The sequence below is a fragment of the Dama dama genome, chromosome 18 (genome assembly GCF_033118175.1).
Source record: "Dama dama isolate Ldn47 chromosome 18, ASM3311817v1, whole genome shotgun sequence".
Classification (NCBI taxonomy): domain Eukaryota; kingdom Metazoa; phylum Chordata; class Mammalia; order Artiodactyla; family Cervidae; genus Dama; species Dama dama.
Genome location: NC_083698.1, coordinates 82,801,852 through 82,822,334, shown reverse-complemented (window position 1 = coordinate 82,822,334; position 20,483 = coordinate 82,801,852). Strand labels below are relative to the sequence as shown.

Here is a 20,483-nt window from a genome sequence, read left to right as displayed (position 1 = left end):
TGCCTCCATCGAGTGAGGTGGTCAGTATTCATTTGAATATGGAGTGGGGTAGTGGGAGGAAACAATAATCTTTCCTGCAGATTTCAGCAGCCTTGACCTTCCTGAACTGTCAACTCCCATCTTCTCAGCCCAGAGAGACCCTTAGCCCTCCCTGAGTTCTTCTTCCCAGAGCCACCGCTTTGAAAGTTTCTCCCGGCATTAACCTGAGGCAGCTAAAAGGCTCATCTCATTGGTTTCCCCGCCTCTCAGGAATCACTCTGCTGTGTTGCTGGATGTCCAAAATTTTGAGAACTTTCTTAAAAGTATTTTTTAATGATTTTTTTTAGTTGTTTCAGGTAGGAGGGTTAATCTGCTTTTAATTACACTGTTTTAATTACACTAACCAGAAGCAGAGTGATTGTTTTCTTTGTTGGAGCAGTATTTCTCAGCAAGACTGTCATTTTGGGCTAGATATTTCTTTGTTTCAGGAGTCAGGGGGAAGGCTGTCCTGTGTATTATGGAATGGTTAGTATCCTCCCTATCTCCTACCCGCTAGATCCCTGTAATAATTGACTCCATTGTCCCAGGTCTGACGACCAAAATTTTCTCTAGATGTCAAATGTTCCAGGGGACAGAGACAAAGGTGGGGAAGTTTACCGCCGTTTAAGAACTGCCAAGTTGCAATTGTCTTGGAAATTATTTTTATGAAAATGTCTCCCACATTCGCTTGTGTTCCAGTATTTTTTTCTTCACATCTTGAGTATAAGGAATACCGAAGACATGTACTGGTGTTATAAAGGATGTTGTCGTCCCATGGTGAAGTCGTGTCTAACTATTTTGCAACCCCATGGACTGTGGCCCGCCAGGCTCTTCTGTTCATGGGACTTCCCAGGCAAGAATCCTGGAGTGGTTTGCCCTTTCCTTCTCCAGGGGATCTTCCCAACCCAGGGATCAAAGCTATGTCTCCTGCATTGGCAGGCGAATTCTTTACCACGGAGCTACCAGGGAAGCCCATATTATAAAGGATGTCAAAGTGGGAAGAGAAGTGGTTGGAAAGCACTGAATCAAGAGCATTAAAATCATGACTTCCTGATATGGAGTTAATAAAAGAACTGATAATCAGTTTAGTAAGAGAGCCATATAATGTCTTCCCAGCAAAATCTTTCTGTTAGGTAGCAATTTATTGTCAAGGCAGTGTTGATCAGGCTAAGTGGAACTGAATTTTTTAGCCCCTTGATTAACTTGCTTTAAAAAAGCTAAATTTGTTCTAAAAATCCAAACTGTTCCAGTCGTGTTAAGAGGTTTTTTGTATTTACTCACAGACCCTGATGTTTTATCTTTAAAAAGGAAAGGAAAGAAGAAAGAAAAATGTATTTCTGACTCACCTAAATGAGATACTGACCATGACCTTTATCAGAGATGCCATTGAACTGATCCAGAGAGTAGTTTTGCCTTAATTTTCCTCTCTTCCTTGACTTCCATATTATTCCTTTCTCTCTTTCTTGATCATCTCTTGGAAAGACAACTTCTAGAGTCATTAGTGGAAACTGAGAAAATGATATAAAATTAAAATGACTAGAAATAAATGTTTCTAACCCATTTAAATATGTTTTTCATTTCTTTGCTGGCCTATAGCTGGTAAGGGTAAGTATTTTTATGACTTTTTTTTGCTTTACCATATTAAAATTTTTATAATGATAAAATTTTTTCAAGTAATATCATGATCTTATTTACAGTATCATGATACTGCTTTCTAGGCAGGACTGGAATGTTTACATTAACCTTGTCATTTAGGAAACAGAAATGCTTATTTTTGCCACAACAGGGAAGTAAAAACAACCTAGTATCTCTCATTGATGTGAACATAAAGGAAATTGCTATGAAATTGTTACTATAGCTTGCAAAAATGCTCTGTAACGTTAAGTGAGAAAATGCTAAATTATATATGTGATATTATTGCCACTCTGTTAAAATTTTTTTAATATAGGTAGAATTATACCTAAAATATTTACAGTGGATCAGTTTAATTAGAGGGATTGGTTGTTAATTCATTGCCTCTATTTCCTGAATTTTCTTTGAAGTATCTATGTTATAACTTTAAAAAGAAAAGCTCATTTTTAAATCCAACCGTACTAAACGGTTAGGAATAATCAGAACAAAATAATAATTATAAAATCTAACTTATTAGGAACAACCTTATTATCTTTTTTAAAATATAAATAATGGTGTGTATTCATAGATTTATCTGATAAGTGGATGTATTTTACTTCCCTGTTTCACTGACTTTTAAGATACATAGAAATTCTAAGGAAAAAAGTGAATTAAAGCAAGGCTGAAGGAATGCGATCCAGTTTTTGTGCTTAAAACTGTGCACTGCCTTTTGCCAAACTGAAAGACATTGCTTGGTTAAACTAGCCTTCATTGTTATCCCCAAAAAAAAGATTATGCAAGCACCTTTTAAAAAAATTTTCCTTTCACCTAGGCACAAACATAATATATTGTATTTGTTACCTAATACAATACAGTAATAGCTGACTTTCAATAATAAATCAGTGTCAAAAATGAACCTGAGTACTTCTTTTCAATGTTAAACCAAATTTTTAAAAAATTCTTTAGTCAGATTGTAAACGTATATTTACTTTTTTAAGCTAATTCTCCTCGCTGACCCTAGTAAGTTAAATTTCACCCTTCATTGGTAAAATATGATGAATATATTATTTAAAATAAATGTTTACTATAATTATAGGTCTGTATGTGTTGATTAAAATTGTCATCATGTAAAAGTATCATTTGTTATCTGCTGCAGAAAGTAAGACGTATAAATCCGTACATTCATTTTTAATGTATTTACCAAAACAGGCCAAAAAACTATTTGGGTTAATAATAGAGATGTGAAAAGACTCCTCAAGAAACAGTATCTACCAACTTTTTCTCTTAGGTCTTCAGCATAAAACATACGGGAACATACCAACCAGATAATCTACATAAAATTTTAAAACATTAGCTCTTCCTATTAAAGGCTATATGTGTGCCATAAAAAGGGAAGTGGTTGTTTTTTGTGTCACTTTTAACTTGCTGTGAATCTTCAAGCTAATGAAGGTTGGGAGCTAAAAGGAAAGTTTTCGGAGTGGTAGGTGGTAAATGGAGCTACAGGCAAACTCCTAAACACAGGGTAATTCTAAAACAAGTTGTTGTATTTCCAAAGGTTCATTTGCTACTTCGTTTAGCTCAAGATTTTTCAGAAGAGACAACCTCTCAGCTAGTAACACGCTCTTATTAGTCCTTTTGGTACCTGGGTCCCAGGCCTGGACCCCTGGGCACATGAGTGGTCTTAGAAGGTGAATGAATGGCCTGCTCTTCTTCTTGCCCTTTCCCCCAACTCTCTTTTACCTTCCCTTTGCTCTGTTAATCCCTAATCTCTCTCACACTGTGAACAGCAGAAAAAAAAAAGGATAGAAAAGAGGAAAAACATTCAGCATCCTTGAAATTAGTTGCAAAGGAAAGAGAAATATTTCAATTAATTTTTTCCTTTCTCACATTCTGAACTCTGACGTAGGTGCCCTTCCTAGGATTTGGGTTCACTGTGGTCAGCTCCCAGCAAATAGCCCTCCCAGCATAGTGGGATCTGCCAGCTTGCTAATAGACCTCACATGGTTTTCTATGCTAGCTATTTTCAAGTCAGTGTTAACTGTTTAGATTGATAATGTGAGCCTACTTGTTAATCTTTTCTCTTGACTTCCAACAGCTATTAATGAAAAACTTACATTTTCAGATCCCATTTGAATAAAGCCTCTATCATTTCTTAAATCTGTTGTAAATAGTAATCTTTCTCAATTCGAGTTTTATTCCATCCACTTTTACCATACCTGGTGACAGTACTACCTAAGGACGCTAGAGCATGTATCCAGCTGTTGCCATAGAAACTCCACCAGCATGCTCATTTACCATGTCTAACATCTGTACTTAGTCCATAGGTTAATCATCACAATTTATGACAGTTGTACAGTACATTGTTTCATCTCATATCTCATCGGTTTCTTTTGATAATTTCCTTATATTATTTCAGGAGACAAACCAAACTACCATTGAAGATTTGATTAGTGCCATGAATAACTTTCTGTTTAAGACTAGTTACCATAATTTTGTTATGATGAACATTAATTGAAGATAATCAAGTATAACTCAGTTTTAAAGCAAGCCTCTCAAGCCTTGGATTTGGTTACATAATTGATTGAAAGCATGATTTCCATTTAATTCAATTGATAGCTCTGTGTTACCCTCATAGTTAATTGAAGATCTGTTATGCCAAGAGAAAACTATATGGAAAATATCATTTTATAAAAATAAGAAACTAGATATTTAATACTAGCTATTTTCCTTTTTTACCTTGGTTCATGAGAGAATTTTAAAATGAAATGTTTCCTATAGAGAGATCAAAACTGTCTCCTTTATAGTTTATTTTTATTCATAAATTCATGGAAATATAGTAAAGTAGTACATGGTGAAGTATGTTTGCATAAAATATTTTGAATTGTGCTGATCAGACATAGAAAAGAAGTAAGTACTCAGGGTCTTTACAGCCAGTGTTTGAAAATGGGATAATCCCAAAGAGAACATTTCCCTTTCATCGAATTTATAGCCCTGGAGGGATTGTAGGGTTTATTTTCTTTTTTTAATAAAAATTTTAGTGGATTTTCCTCTGTGTTTTTTCACTGTCAATGTGTAGTCTGTTTGTGGCTTGAATTGTTATTGTAAATATTATTTTTATTGGAAATAGTATTTGCTAGAAAAGTACTTATCCATTTATGTGTGTAATTTGGAAAAGCTTATCACATTAAATAATATATGAGTTATATTTCATGAGAAAGATACTTCATAAATTCATTTTTGAAAATATTTAATTACAGAAATGAACTACTGACTCAATTTTTTCAATTTTTTTATATTTTATTTAAAGACTGTACACCTATTATTTTAAAATAAGAATTTCCTTCTACAAACCTTTATAGTAAAAGGGAAATTATGGATTTTTTTTCTCTGAAATCTCTTGCATATCATGTTCTCAACAGATAAACTGTTAATGGGCGTTATTTTTAACATCTTGTTATGAGCTTCTCTGGTGAAAGAAATAATTAATAAAATTCAGCAGATGTTTTTTAAAACTATAATTTCCTAAATGTGATGCTAAAAACTTTTTTTTTAACTCAGATAAATGGAGAGATGAAGATTCTAAGATAACTTCTTTAAAATACAAAATCTGATTTTATAATGTGTGCCTTGCAGTTATCAATATTCTGCTTCCACATTTGATATAATTTCACATTATCATATATTTAACTTTATATTAAAAGGCAATCAGACATAAGAATAAATACAGAAGTTGGATTGTCTCATTTCTCAGTTTAGGAAAAGCAGTTTGGTTCAGTGTTAAATGCAACTAATTCTAATTTACCACATGTAATGTATTTAATCATTCAGATAAGCAATTATTAAATGCAAAAAATATATATGCCACTTCCTTCATGGACAGAACCTAATACCTCACATCGTTGATGAGTGGCCATTCATTGCTTCCTTGCTGCATTCACCTTTTGATATCCTTCATTGATGTGAGATATAAATTAGTTTGTGTATCTTTTTTTTTTAACATGTGATTCTGAAGACCCTTCAGCTTGAATTATATACTTCTTCCATCCACAAATATGGCTGAAAGTTGAACTTGACATGGATCAATATGATCTGGGCTAAATATCTAAATGTGACTGATTATGTTAGCATCATGTCTACAGATCAATATTGAGTTTTATTATGAGCCAGACCCTATAATTGGGTGTAATCAATAAACTTTTGTCTCCTTTCCTATTGCAGTTTTAGGGTTGGACCATCTAGGTTTTTAAAAACTACATTTAGCTTACATTTAGGACTATGCTGCTTGTGATGACTAGAAATGAGATCTCTCTGTGAATTTTAAGGAACAATGGAGGCTTAGCTCAACCATTGTGAGGAGAGCCCACTTTTATCTTGATAGCTGGTTGCTTGCCCAATATGCACAACATCTCTTACGGAGCTAATGTAGTAACACCCCAGCACTCCTTTGGGGTGGTGTGTGGCTCGCTGTCTCTATCGTTAGTAAAGAACTCACATTGAAGACTTTGACAGAACATACCATTAATGAAGGCAATCATAAAAGCTTGCCTTTTGATAAACCCGCAGGGTCTACAGGCGTTGAAAGATGCAATCTGTGAAGAACAATAAATTTGGGCCTTTGATTGAAGTGCCATTTGGGATGTTGTGCTTTGTCTGCATATTTGCACAAGCATGATGTTCCCTTTTTCATGTCTCTTAAACTTGAAGCCTGGAAGCATTCATTGCCATTTCTACATTAAAGTTGGTCCCATTAAGAGCTCCCTACAAAAAAAGGCTGGAAGTGATCCAGCTGAAGCAAGTGTGTTCATTTCTGCCCTAGTTTGCCATTTGGAAAGCAGGCTTCTAGCCATCGTTGTCTTTTTTTTTTTTTTTTATGAATAGACCTGGGCTGTTTTCCAGCTCAGTAAATATATACTTAAAATGTATCAACTTTTCTTAATATTAGGGTGGGTGAGATTATTTCTGTGGTAGATTTTGAAGTAGCTGTGAATGAAAATATAATTCCCTCCTTCCAACTGATTGGCAGGTTTTTCCCTACCATTTTTATTTAGGCTACAAAAAATATTGTATTTTATGGTTTTTGCTGAATTCATGGCCTCTTACTTTATGTAGTGCAGAGTATTTATCTGTTATGATGAGACATTCATTTTGTGTTGTTCAAAAGCCTTATTTGCTATTATTATTAAACCAGAAAAATAAAGGTCCATGCTCTTCTGAATTCACAGATGCAGACCGTTTTCAGAAACACGGTATGGATGAGTTTATTTCTGCGAACCCCTGCAAGCTGGACCACGCCTTCCTATTCAGAATACTCCAGAGGCAGACTTTGGATCATAGACTGAACGATTCCTATTCTTGCTTGGTTAGTACAAATCTATCTCATCCCCTATAGGTTAGAGTGAGAGATTTTTTTAAAGTGAGAAATACTTGTTGTGAAGCAGCCTTTTATCCCTGACTCATTTAATAACTATAGTTGGAGTTAGGGATCAAGGATTCCAATCGATTGCTTCCCAATTTGAAAATTATACACTTGAAGATCACTGCTGTGCCACTCAATAGCCGGGAGAAAGGACTCGAACAGACCCTGAACTGTGGTTTGTTGGTCCCTCTGGAGAAGGTAGAATGAAAATAGAAGGCTTTACTAAAGACTAAAACAATAACCTCTGTGATAGGATTTACTAACACCTATACAGACATTTTAAGGTTTAAATTCTGCTCACCAAATGGTGATACCATTCATGTCTCTCTCTCATTGCTACAAAGACTACCTAAGCGACAGGGGAGAGAAACCGTGTAATAAACTATATGATGATGACTTGTGTAACAGAGGAAAGCTTTAGTTTTATCTAACCCTCCAAAAATAATTGGAATTACTTTATTTAAAAAAAGGCATTAAATTGAGTAGCTAAACTGCTACATTGTGTTTAAACCAGCCAAATTTAGGATGCAAGGTATAATTTACAATTAGGAGGGAAGGAATCCTTGACTCCTTAGACTGTGTGCATTACACTATAGCCTAAAAATCTCTTGTGCCTTTAAATCCAAGGATTTATTTTGTTGGTAGCAATTCCTCTGAAATTCCTCTGGCCAGAATCTCCATGTTTCTATCACCACTTAGTCTCTTGGCTATTGAACATGGTAGCTGCATGCAATAAAGTTACACTCTCTTTAAGATTTTAGACAGAACATACTCTAAGCTCATCAGAGATGTTTCAACAGACAGGAAGAAATGGAACAACTTACTTCCATGATCATACTGATGTTCATTAATTTATTTATAGACTCACTATTAAGTACCTGTTATTCAGCATGCAGTTGTATAGCTTAAACCCAATCCAGCCTAAACTTTATAATTAGGGAGTAAAGGAAGTCATCACAAAACCCTCATCTATCTTTCTGGGGACAAGCACACGTAGATTGATCATCAACAGGAACACTTTCCTCTTGGATTCCACTCCATGGGGTTAGTTCTTAAAATGTCAGAAAGTCGTTTTGATCATGTGGATGACCCCACGGACATGGAGTGGGGTCCATGTGGGGTCCACATGTGCGGTCCACACCCCACACGGAGTGTGAGGAGAACTCTACAGTGGATTACACTGTACCTTAAGGGCAGGTGTGATTAGAAAGAGCATTTGAGCTCGTGATGACCTTGGATGTTAACTTGACTGAGAGGCTGATCTGCACTGTGGTCTTGAGCAATTCGCTGAACACCTCTCAACTTTAGCTTCTGTATCTGTAACATGGAGTCATAATAACTAGTATACATGATAGTTCTAAATATTAAAGATATATAGAGCATGTCTAGTACAGTGCCTTCACCATCACCACAGTATTATTCTAGTGTTTTTTTCTCCTCTTCCTTCTTTTAAAATTTTTTATTGAATTTTAGTGCATTTTATTTTTATCTCATCTTTCTGCATTTCACACTCTTTTCCACCTCTTTCGTGATTATACTGCCCCTTTTGAAAACTCTGCATCCCCCCTTCTTTCTCTTTTTTTATCTTGAATTAATCCATATAGTCCACTGAAATATTTTGTAAACCGACTCTCCCTAACCTGGCCCTGTCTTGTTAACCAAGCGCATATACCGACTCTAACATCTCTTTTCAAGAGAACCAGAAACTATTGCTGTAAGACATTAACTTTGTTACATTTGTCATTGAAAGACAGTAGAGTGATAACAATACCAAACTATTTAAATACCCAAATAATAATTTAAATACCACTGCTAAAACTTACTGAAATTCTCTGAGTTCACTTTATACAGTGCTTTTGGAAACTAGGTGATTTCAGTTATCGGGTCTGCTTTGCCATTTTCTTTTTAATTGATTCATATAGAGATTGAAGTTTGTTGGAAGGTTATTCTTTGCAACGCACATTTTAGATACCATGAATAAATTTGACTAATTGTGCGTGACAGCGGAAAAGAGCAGGTTGCCCCTGCCTTGCTTGGCAGTAAAGAAAGGAAGGTGTTAAGCTGTCAGTGGCCCAAACCAGTTCCAAAATTGATGGCATTTGCTGTTTTAAAAACAATAGGAAACATACTGCTAATAGAAAAAAGAAAAAAATTGTCAAAAACACTAACACATTTTCTGCTTACAATACCTAATAGGGCCTGCAGAAAAGTGAATTCTGGTGCAGGAAAAATAATAATTTTTTTCTGTTGTTGTTCTTCCTTTTGCAGGGGTGGTTTAGTCCTGGCCAGGTCTTTGTGTTGGATGAGTACTGTGCCCGTTACGGCGTGAGGGGCTGTCACAGACATCTCTGCTACCTTACAGAACTGATGGAACATTCGGAGAACGGTGCTGTCATTGACCCAACCCTGCTCCATTACAGCTTTGCATTCTGTGCCTCTCACGTGCACGGCAACAGGTATTTTTACTTGCAAACACACAGTGAAATGTGGAGGGTTGAACTTGGGAAGAGAGAAAAACGTGCTTTGCTATCATCACCTAGTAACAGATTTTAAACAGCAAACACTTCTTGCAAGAGGGAAAAAAAAACCCACAAAGGAAAAATGTACATCAATATGCTGTTGATTTAGGTGGGCTGCACTTTATGTGTCTTTTTGCCATTAAAACCACTTGAAATCCAGAGAGAGTATCTGTAAGATTAGAAGGTGCCTTTTAGTTCTTATGTACCACCTGGTACTAGGATCTGCCTAGCTTGAGTGTCCTCTGGATTTCTATTGTAATGCATATATATGTCTGGGTAGGGTTTGTGGGCAGGTTTGTGAATACCTAATGATTCTTGCTTTTCCATGGTGGAATGTGTTCATTGATAAAGCGAGATAATAATGGGTTGATGTAGGTCTCTTCCCAGCCCCTTCCCTGATCCACACTTGAAGAACGGGTATCCCCTTGTAGCATTCTGAGCCAGTGAAGTCACCTCTTGTTTTACCAAAATAACAAAATAGCATGTAAAGCAGGCCCCCACAACTATGTATCTCTTAAGTCTTTGTTTTATATTATTTACTCTCTTCTGGCAGTCTCTTTCCAGGGAAACTTTGCTAGCAGGGGCTCCTCCCATGAAGGAGGTAGCTCTTACCGTTGTACCTTGCCTCAACCGTTCTTTCATCATCACCTCTTTGTTTTCTTTATATATTTATACATATATATGTGTGTGTGTGTGTATTTTGGCTGTGTTGGGTCTTAGTTACAAGCTCACTAGTTTTGACACACTTGGGCTTGGTTGCCCCCAGACTTGTGGGATCTTAGTTCTCCAGTTAGTTAGTTAGTTAGTCAGTTCAGTCACTCAGTCGTGTCCGACTCTCTGTGACCCCATGAATTGCAGCATGCCAGGCCTCCCTGTCCATCACCAACTCCCAGAGTTTACTCAAGCTCATGTCCATCGAGTCGGTGATGCCATCCAGCCATCTCATCCTCTGTCATCCCCTTCTCCTCCTGCCCCCAGTCCCTCCCAGCATCAGGGTCTTTTCCATGAGTCAACTCTTCGCATGAGGTGGCCAAAGTACTGGAGTTTCAGCTTCAGCATCAGTCCTTCCAATGAACACCCAAGACTGATCTCCTTTAGGATGGACTGGTTGGATCTCCTTGGAGTCCAAGGGATTCTCAAGAGTCTTCTCCAACACCACAGTTCAAAAGCATCAATTTTTCAGCACTCAGCTTTCTTCACAGTCCAACTCTCACATCCATACATGACCACTGGAAAAACCATAGCCTTGACTAGACGGACCTTTGTTGGCAAAGTAATGTCTCTGCTTTTTAATATGTTTTCTAGGTGGGTCATAACTTTTCTTCCAAGGAGTAAGCATGTTTTAATTTCATGGCTGCAGTCACCATCTGCAGTGATTTTGGAGCCCAAAAAAATAAAGTCTGACCAGGGATCAAATCCACATCCCCTACATTGGAAGGCAGATTCTTAACCAACTAGACCACCAGGGAAGTTCCCATCTCCCTCTGTTTTATTTCGTTTCTTCCCACAAGCCTAAGCCTCACAACATAACAGAACAATAATACTAACTATGTGAGGGAGGGCAAGTTACTTCATGTAGTTGTGTCTCCACTTACCTGTCTCTAAGAAACATAGAATAGTATCTCTCTCAGAAATCATCAGTTGTGATAGAGATTCATTAAGCACTTAGAACATGCCTGGCTTGGGAGTGATGAAAAGAATGTTCAGTCAGTTCAGTCACTCAGTTGTGTCCAACTCTTTGCGATCCCATGAAACACAGCACGCCAGGCCTCACTGTCCATCACCAACTCCCAGAGTTTACTCAGACTCATGTCCATTGAGGCAGTGATGCCATCCAGCCATCTCATCCTCTGTTGTCCCCTTCTCCTCCTGCCCTCAATCTTTCCCAGCATCAGGGTCTTTTCCAATGAGTCAGTTCTTCGCATCAAGTGGCCAAAGTACTGGAGTTTCAGCTTCAACATCAGTCCTCCCAATGAATGTTCAGGACGGATCTCCTTTAGGATGGACTGGTTGGATCTCCTTGCAGTCCAAGGGACTCTCAAGAGTCTTCTCCAACACCACAGTTCAAAAGCATCAATTCTTCAGCACTCAGCTTTCTTCACAGTCCAACTCTCACATCCATACAGGACCACTGGAAAAACCATAGCCTTGACCAGACAGACCTTTTTTGGCAAAGTAATATCTCTCCTTTTTAATATGCTGTCTAGGTTGGTCATAACTTTTCTTCTAAGGAACAAGCATCTTTTAATTTCATGGCTGCAGTCACCATCTGCAGTGATTTTGGAGTCCTCTCAAAGAAAAGAATGTTAAGGGATAGTTTACATTTTCTAAGTATGATTATCCTGTCAAGCTGCCTTTCCATGGTTCTCTTCATCTTCCCCACAAAACGCCTCTCACCATTTCCCACATTTGGCTCCCAGCTCCTCACTTTGCTGGTGAGCTTACTTGGACTGGATCTCCTCCTCCAGCTTCACCCTCTTGACTCTCATGGGAATGTCAGCGCTATGGAATTCATAAGTTCCTGTGCTTCTGGTAAAGGCTGCTCATTTTCCCCAGTGTAGGCATTTCAGCTCTCCTCTTTTTACTTTATTTTTTTTTTTTTCTGTCACTTCTTTTGTTAATAATTTCTGTTTCTCTAGACCCCAAATGTGGCATGGTGTTTTGCTTTTATATCTGTTCTTGAACTTGCTCTCTCGTCCTGAGAATTTTTTTCTACTTCAGTGAAAAATTCTGCCTTGGTGCTCTTGCACTTTCCACAGCTTTAATGCTGACCTCTTTTTATATAGATAATTCCAGATAAATTATTCTCCTAAGCTATAGGTCTCTGTCTACAGCTAGCAGCTTGACTATTCTGCTGATGCTTTAAAGTCTCCATGTTGAAAATTAAATCCATCATCTCATGAAGCCAACTCCTATACCTCTCTGAGCTCCTAGCAGAGTGCCTGACAAAAAGTAACACCCGAGCACAAAATCTAAGTATTCAGTAAACATTTGATGAATGCATGAATGACTTTATTATTTGTATTAATGTCTTTTCCAGTAATGGCCTATCCATCTTCCATTTGTCTTTTCCTTTTATTTCCCTGGTGGCTCTGCCTGTATTGTAGAGACCTCAGTTTGATCCCTGGGTGGTGAATATCCACTCAAGAAGGGAATGGCTACCCCACTCCAGTATTCTTTCCTGGGAAATCCCATGGACAGAGGAGCCTGGCAGGCTATAGTTCATGGGGTCACAAGGAGTCAGACACTACGAGTGACTAACACTAACTACACAGTTTAATCATTTTTCCTGTTACCCCAGATTAAACCCTCTGCACGCAGCAAACTTTGAAGGAGTGGGTGAGATGCCAGGGCAAGCATGAGACAGTCGGGATAACCGGATGACTAATCTTTGATAGGCAAAGTTAGGGGCTGTTGTAGTAAAAACAGTTTCTTCTCTCTCCAGGCTCTATCTTAATTCCTCCTGACCAATGGGTATCAAAAGCTAGGCCTCCAAGTTTAGGCAGCATTCTGAAATGTAAGAGGATGAGAAGGTTGCAGTGAAATAGACAAACTCGGAAAGCATAACAGGATCAGCATGTTTTAGTCCTTAACACAGAAAGGTGAAATTAAAGTGAGAATATTAAGTGGAAAATTTAGCTAATATGCCCCCCAAAATGCATGTGTTTGAGACACATGTTAATGGAAAGTTACTGAGGTAACTGGGAGCTCCTGCCAGCACATGGGAGGCATCGTGATTTAAATCTGTAGGTTTCCATAGTTACTTCTATTCTATAAACTATTGTTTTTCTTATGATGGTACACTGTAAAGTGCAATGTAAGGTATGTTTATATGTTCACGCATTTATTATACTTACTATTACACATTAAGGGCTTCCCTGGTGGCCCAGACTGTAAAGAATCTGCCTGCAATGCCAAAGACCCAGGTTCAATCCTTGAGTCAGGAATATCCCCTAGAGAAGGGCATGGCTACCCACTCCAGTATTTTTGCCTGGAGAATTCCATGGCCAGAAGACTCTGGCAGGCTGCAGTCTATGGGGTCACAGAGAGTCAGACAAGACTGAATAACTAACACTTTCACTTTTCATTACACATTGAATCCATTTCCCAGGTTAAAATGTGTACTTATGCAGGTATCCCTGGGTGGTGTTTTAGAATAGTCTGTTTCAATAGTCAATAGTCAGTTTCTGATTCAGCAGTTAGGTCAGATATATCTTAAGAAAAAAGAAGGAGTATAGGTTTTAGGGAAATTTGAACCTCAGTTTAGGGTAAAAATGTTTCCAAGATGACCTTAAAGGCATAACACTTACTATAATGTTTAGAGTCTAACAGATGTCACTCAGAAATGTCATGCTGTCACAATGAAAGAATTAAAAGAGACAGAAGATCTCTACTGGAACCTTGGCTCTGAAACTTGCAAACTGAGCCATGTTGCACAAATCATCTAACCTTTCTGAAACTGGGCATTATCATATAGAAAAAGGGAAATACTAAGGTGAAGATCCTGAGTAATTATAAAGTACAATATCAATATTGATTGGACATTATTCTAATATGTTTCCCTTTGGCAGCCAGCCAGAAGCATGTGAATTGTGAGAGGAAGAAAAATGTGAAAAATAAGGAGTTATGCAGGGCTTCCCTGGTAGCTCAGCTGGTAAAGAATCTGCCTGCAATGCAGGAGACCCTGGTTCAATCCTAGGGTTGGGAAGATCCCCTGGAGAAGGGAAAGGCTACCCACTCCATATTCTAACCTGGAGAATTCAGGACTATACAGTCCATGGGGTTGCAAAAAGTTGGACACAACTAAGTGACTTTCACTGCAGGCTCAGTCGAAATATTTCAGTGTGTATGTAATTACACTCTTAATTTCTTCACTGATAGAACGTTCTGAATTTTAGCAACCTCCTCTTGTGAAAATAAACTTCTTTCATCCCTGTCTGTGGCGTCTGATACTTATCCAGACTTCCATTAAAAATACCGTCAATGTCAAGTCTACCTTTTCTACAGCATTGGCCAGATTCTCTCTTGATCATTTTTCCTTCTGTCAAGACACAGCCTCAAAGAGTCACTTTGCTCTGAGGCACCTGAACTGCCTCTGTCAAAAATTCAAAAGAAAGGAAGACTGTCTTTTGTTCAGGATGGACACGAAGGACAGCAGTGCTGTCTGGCTCTGAACCGTCTCCAGGAGTCCATCCTGTCACAAGGCACTCAGCACCGTAGGCGTGTGCATTCCCAGCAGACCCAGCATCTCCGAATAACACTCTGAGTGTTTCAGGAGTAAGAGAATAGAGTTCAACAGACAGATATGGCTGGTACTAAGACCCTAGGAAGAGGGAGAAAAGGAAAGAAGACAGAGAAAAGTGAGTCAAGGACAGAAGCCAGCCCACTCCTGCAGGATCAGCTTGCTGCCTCACGTGGTCGTGGAGAACACGGCCCCACACTCAGCCTCGGCGCCACTCAGGACTGTCAGCGACGAGAAAAGAGACTCTCAGAGACAGTGCCTGTCGGGTGGAGCTCTAGGTCGATGTGTCCGGGCTTAGACATCCTGGTTTTGTAAGTCAGGCTGAGGGTGGAGAAACTAAAGGAAGAGCACAGAAGGACTTTTGTGTCCCTGTTTCATGTGAGAGACGCAGCGGAGACGCTGCCTCTTGTGTGATCTCGCCAGGCCATCTTTGAGCTGCCGTCTACCCAACAAAGGCCAGCTCAGCTGTGCAGGCTTTCACGTCCAGGAATGACAACGCGACTGCAGTTTATGTGTAAAGCAATCCCTGCTTTCTGTGGATTCCAGATCATACCACAGAGTAGGACGCAACCTTCACAGGTATCAAATCATCACATCATGATGCCTCCGTCTTCAGAGACGATGACATTTCCTCTTACCTGTCACTTTGGAAATCATGCCTCAACTTCCTGCCTCTCATTTTAGAGACAGGGGTGCACATTTTGAGTCAAATCATAGAAAATTGCCTCAAATAGTCTCATTGAGAATTTTCATTACCACGTCTTAATTCTGCTCTTTTGATATATGACTTAGAGAAATTAAGTGTAAGTATCACACCCATTATGAATCTAGAGACTCACTTCTGGGACAGGGGAGCAAGCAGATAAAATATCATAGCAAGGTGAAATTTACACCATGTGGCTGACCTGACGGATTTTATCCCAGGTGCTACATGTGTAGAAGCAGAAAGGACATTTAGCAATGAGGGCCTTTTAAATACACACTGAGAAACTATTATCGATTCTGTCAGAAACTATATTACAACCCAAATCTGCCTCAATCAGACTTTCCAACAGAAATACCTAGAACTACCCAACCTAGAGTTCAGTACCAACTATAATTATGCCTTTTAAGATAAGACAGAGTCAGAAAGTGAGCAAGGAGCAGAGAGATTTACTATGTTGGAAAGAGCACTGAGCTAGCAGTCAGCACATCTGTCTTCTTGCCCAGGTTCCCCCACTTTTGAGCTATTTTTCTTGGAGCAGTTGGTCCTGTCTGAGCCTCAGTTTCCCCATCTGTTCCTTGTGACTAATATCAATTTTGCCTACCCGATACAGTGGCTGAATAGGTCAAATATGATTATGTAAACACTTGGTAAGTGATAGTATATCACTTAAATATCAAGCAGTGATATTTTGCATAGGGTATGGTCGTTAAAGGGCTTCCCAGGTGGCGCAGTGGTAAAGAATCTGTCTGCCGAGGCAGGAGATGCAAGTTTGATCCCTGAGTTGGGAAGATCCCCTGGAGGAGGAAATGGCGACCCACTCTAGAACTCTTGCCTGGAAAATTCCACAGACAGGGGACTTGGAGGGCTGCAATACATGGGGTCACAAAGAGTCGCACACAACTGGGTGACTGAGCACGCACACACACCCAGAGTAGTTAATAAGCTCGGGGGCATTTCTCTGTAAAAGACTGACAGTGCAAAGCTGGACTTGATAGTGGTATCAAGTAGCTCACTCTACACAAGTCTCAAGCAGGAGGATGAGACTAGGAAAGCCTTAAACAGGTGCCTCACTTCATCTACTGTCCATGATCATTACAAGGAGCCACAGGGAGGTTCTGGGATCTCTTCCCCCACATTGCATCCCAGCCCCTCCTGTTGCTGGAAAGCCCTGAGGGTCTAACAGGGCAGCCACATGGACAGCCGAAGCAGGAACCAGGTACCCCCTCACCCAGGGTGAGTAAGTTACCAGCTGCACCTTGTGGCCATAATTACCAAGGTCACCTAATCAATTTTCTTTCTTGTCACTCCACACCATTCATGCACAGCAAACAACTTTTTTTTTTCCTAAAGCAATGCATTAAATAGCCTACTGAACGTAAATCATTGCAGAAGAAATAAGACAAAGGGATTTTTCAGTATGCCTTACAATAGCAGTCCCCAGATTTTTTGGCACCGGGGACTGGTTTCATGGAAGATAACTTTTTCCACGGACTGAGGGAATATAAGCCATGGGGGAGCAGCTGTAAAGACAAATGAAACTTCACTCCCTCGCCCGCTGATCACCTCCTGCTGGGCAACCCAATTCCTAGCAGGCTGTGGACCAGTATCATGGGTTGGGGACCCCCATGTTAGAATACAGATCAAGTTAACAATGAAGAGAAGCAAGAGCTGCTTTTCTGGTATAGCATTTCATAAGTTTAGGGCCTTTCAAGGCTTTTAGCATCTAAAATGTGGAAGAGAGTTTGAAGTCTCTAGTTGTATCTTGGTGTAGTTTTCTAACATACCAAGGTTTTTAAAGAATATAGTATGTGATGCTATTGTGTTAAAAATGATCCAATGAAACAAACTATATATATATATATATATCCATCCGAACCATTTGCTATTACTATTGCAGATCAGTTCGGTACTTCAACCCTGTGTTGTATGCTAACCCATGAGTTCACACTGATGTCTCTGCCTTCAGTCCAGTACACCAGAGTTCTTATTAGCCATCCTTTCTTGCTTATTCATAACTTTTCTCTTCGGCAGTGAGAAATTTGGCTTCCATCATCCCATCCATTTACTTATTTGTTCAATCCCAGTATATGTGTAAAGCAGTTTCAAAATTCACCAACTAGAGTACTTTGTGTACAGGTCCTTCAGTCACTGAGCTTAGAGTTTCCAATCAAAACTGTCTTCCAAGGTTCAATATGACACTTCCTTTCCTCCCTCCCTCTCTCTAGTGAGGTTCTGTCATATAATACAGTTAGAGTCACTTGCACAATATGCATTCCATCCTAGGGTCCCTCAGCATCCTAGTTGATATAGAACTTTTTTTTTTTCTCTTTACACTTATATAAAGTCAAGTCACTCTTTTGCTGTATGGCTCTTACAGTTCTGTCAGTTTTGACAGATCCATTGAGTCATATATTCACTCCCCTAGTGCCAGTTCTGTCACCCTAAAAGTTCCCCTGCGTGCTCCCTTCTATAGTCAACCATTTCATTAAATTTTGTCTTTAAGTTTATTATTCCTTCCTTCTACTTTCTTGGATTCTTTTTTTCTACCTTCCTAAATTAACTCATTAAATTCCTAAATTTAACTCTTTAATAGTCATCTTTTCTTCTTTTTCTAAGGTTCAATTTCCACTAAATACTGCTTTTGTTACGTATATGCATTTTGATAATGTATCTGATTAAGATTCATTGTAGGTAATTCTAACTTTCCATTTTAATTTCTTCTTAGACACAGAGTTATTTATAAGTGTATTTTAGAATTTCTACAAAAGTGAATCTCTTTTGGTTAGATTCTTGAAAATTGATTTCTAACTTAATTTCTTTGTGTTCAGAGAATGTAATCCATGTGATATTGATTCTTCATAACTAGAGACTCCTTTATAGCCAATTATGTGTTAAATATTATAAATGTTTCATCTTGCTTGAAAAATATGTATATTGTGTAGCTTGGTGGGGCAAGCAGGAGTTGTGTGGTTCAAATCTTCCAAACTCTTACTGATTTTTTGCCTACTTGATCTGTGAGGTTATAACCAAGGTCAATGGAAAGCTGCCACTGCAGTCGGGGTTTCTTCCTCTGCTTCTACCAATTTCTGCTTTGTAATTTGAGGCTGTTTATTAGGTACTTTCAGGTTTAAAAATTATTAAATCTTCTGGCAGATGGCAATTATTCTCATGATTTAGTGACCCTTTTCATAATTAATAATGCATTTTATGTTAAAGTTTTTTTAGATGGTTATTAGCGTAGCCTTCTTTTGGCATTTGTCTGATATATGTTTATTCTTTTAGTGTCATATTGACACGGCTGTACTCTTATGTCTTATAAATAGCAAACTAGATTCTGATTTAATTATCCAGTATAATATTTTCTATTTGTAATCATTTTAGTTCATTTACAATTGCCAGATGTATCGATATAAGTAAATGCATTTCTACCATTTTATTTGAGACTCTTTTTGGCTCATGTTTCTAAGCTTTCTGTTTCTTGCCTCCTTTTTGTTTCATACAGGTTATTTTCTGATTTTTTTTTCCTCCTCATTTACAATTTTCACCATTTGAGATTTTACCTTGTATATTGCTAAAATTTTAAATCTTACACTAAGCAGCAAATTTCCTCTCATTCTGGAGAGTGGAGAGTGCAGAGGCCTTAGAATGTTTATGTGTGACTTAACACACTTATGCTGTCTAGTAGTTTAATTGTATCCTTACTTGTTTTCCACTCTTAAGCATTAGACATTATTTTTATTGTTTTTATTATTTTATACTCAATACTTGCTTCAATTTAGAAATTACATTCTTCCCAAAGTATATTCTTAAAATAGAATATCTATAGATCACGAATTTTTATTTGGAGTTATCTTTGTTTCATTGACATTTTTGAAAGAAAATTTTGCTTGTTCTACATTCTACTTTGTTATTTTCTCTCCAAACTTTGAAGGTAGCACTCCATTATCTTCTGGCTTCCTTTGTTAAGTAGGCTTCATTACCATTTTTATAAGGGGAATTTAACTTAAGACTTTTAAGATTATTTTGTTTTTTATGTTTTGTAGATTAACTATTGTATGTCTACATATGGATTTCTTTTTAAAGAATTCTGTTTGGGATTTTTGTGGATTTCTGATCCACATGCCCTGATATTGGGTAGGTATAAATTTCTTGTGGAATTTTACCTTGATTGGGATATGAAGATCCACGCTTGTCAGCAGTTCTGGAATATTGTAATCTCTTTTAAGTATTGTCTCCCCTCTAAACTTGCTCTCTCTTAAATGCCAATTAACCATGTATTAGGCACTTTACCTTCTATATCTCTAAATATGTCTAATAAATATTCTATCTACTTATTTCTCTAGCTTCATTCTGTGTAATATTTTTAGTTCTATCTTCTAGCTCAGAACTCAGCAATTTTTTTCCATAAAGGGCCAGATTGTAAACATAGGAAATATTTTGGACTTTATGGGGAATATGGTGTCTGTCACAGTTACTTTACTCTTCCTGTAGAGCAAAAGGAGTCAATGGACCGTATGTAAATGAATGAGTGTGGCTTGTGTTCTGTACAAATTTTATTCACAAAGACAGGTGTGGGCTGTAGTTTGCTGACCCTTACTCTTCTTCGACATTTCTCAATAAGCTATGACACCTGCCTTTTGATCTACTCATTAATTGTGAACTTCCCTTTTCTAGATGTGTTTATCTATTGTTTCTGCTGATGTTTTTGCCATGGTCACTGTTTGCCTATTCTGCTAACAGTTTTTGTAGTAAGCACATATTCTTGGATTAATCTGAGGAAATTCTAATTCAAGGCCCAGGTTGAGAATGCTTTCTTCCCAAAAGGACTTGCTCTTGTTTTCGCTTAGTGATAGGAGGTGCTACAGGAGTTCTCTTATTTTCCATCTTAGAGATGCCTCAATTGCATGGGTGGTACCCCATTTATGAAGTCAGGCGTGTGGTGCATATTCTCAGGAATGACTCTTTTTTTTT

The 20,483-nt window shown here is 38.2% G+C and overlaps 1 protein-coding gene across 7 annotated transcripts in view; it reads left to right on the top strand.

Annotated features, from left to right (window-relative positions):
• The window catches only part of CADPS2 (calcium dependent secretion activator 2), a 555,077-nt gene that overhangs the window by 382,152 nt on the left and 152,442 nt on the right, over positions 1-20,483 (top strand). For all 7 annotated transcript variants that reach the window (XM_061165698.1, XM_061165697.1, XM_061165696.1 and 4 more), the window contains exons 12-13: positions 6,852-6,988; positions 9,314-9,501. In XM_061165698.1, the coding sequence (XP_061021681.1) occupies positions 6,852-6,988; positions 9,314-9,501 (325 nt within the window). The remainder of the gene's footprint in view (positions 1-6,851; positions 6,989-9,313; positions 9,502-20,483) is intronic.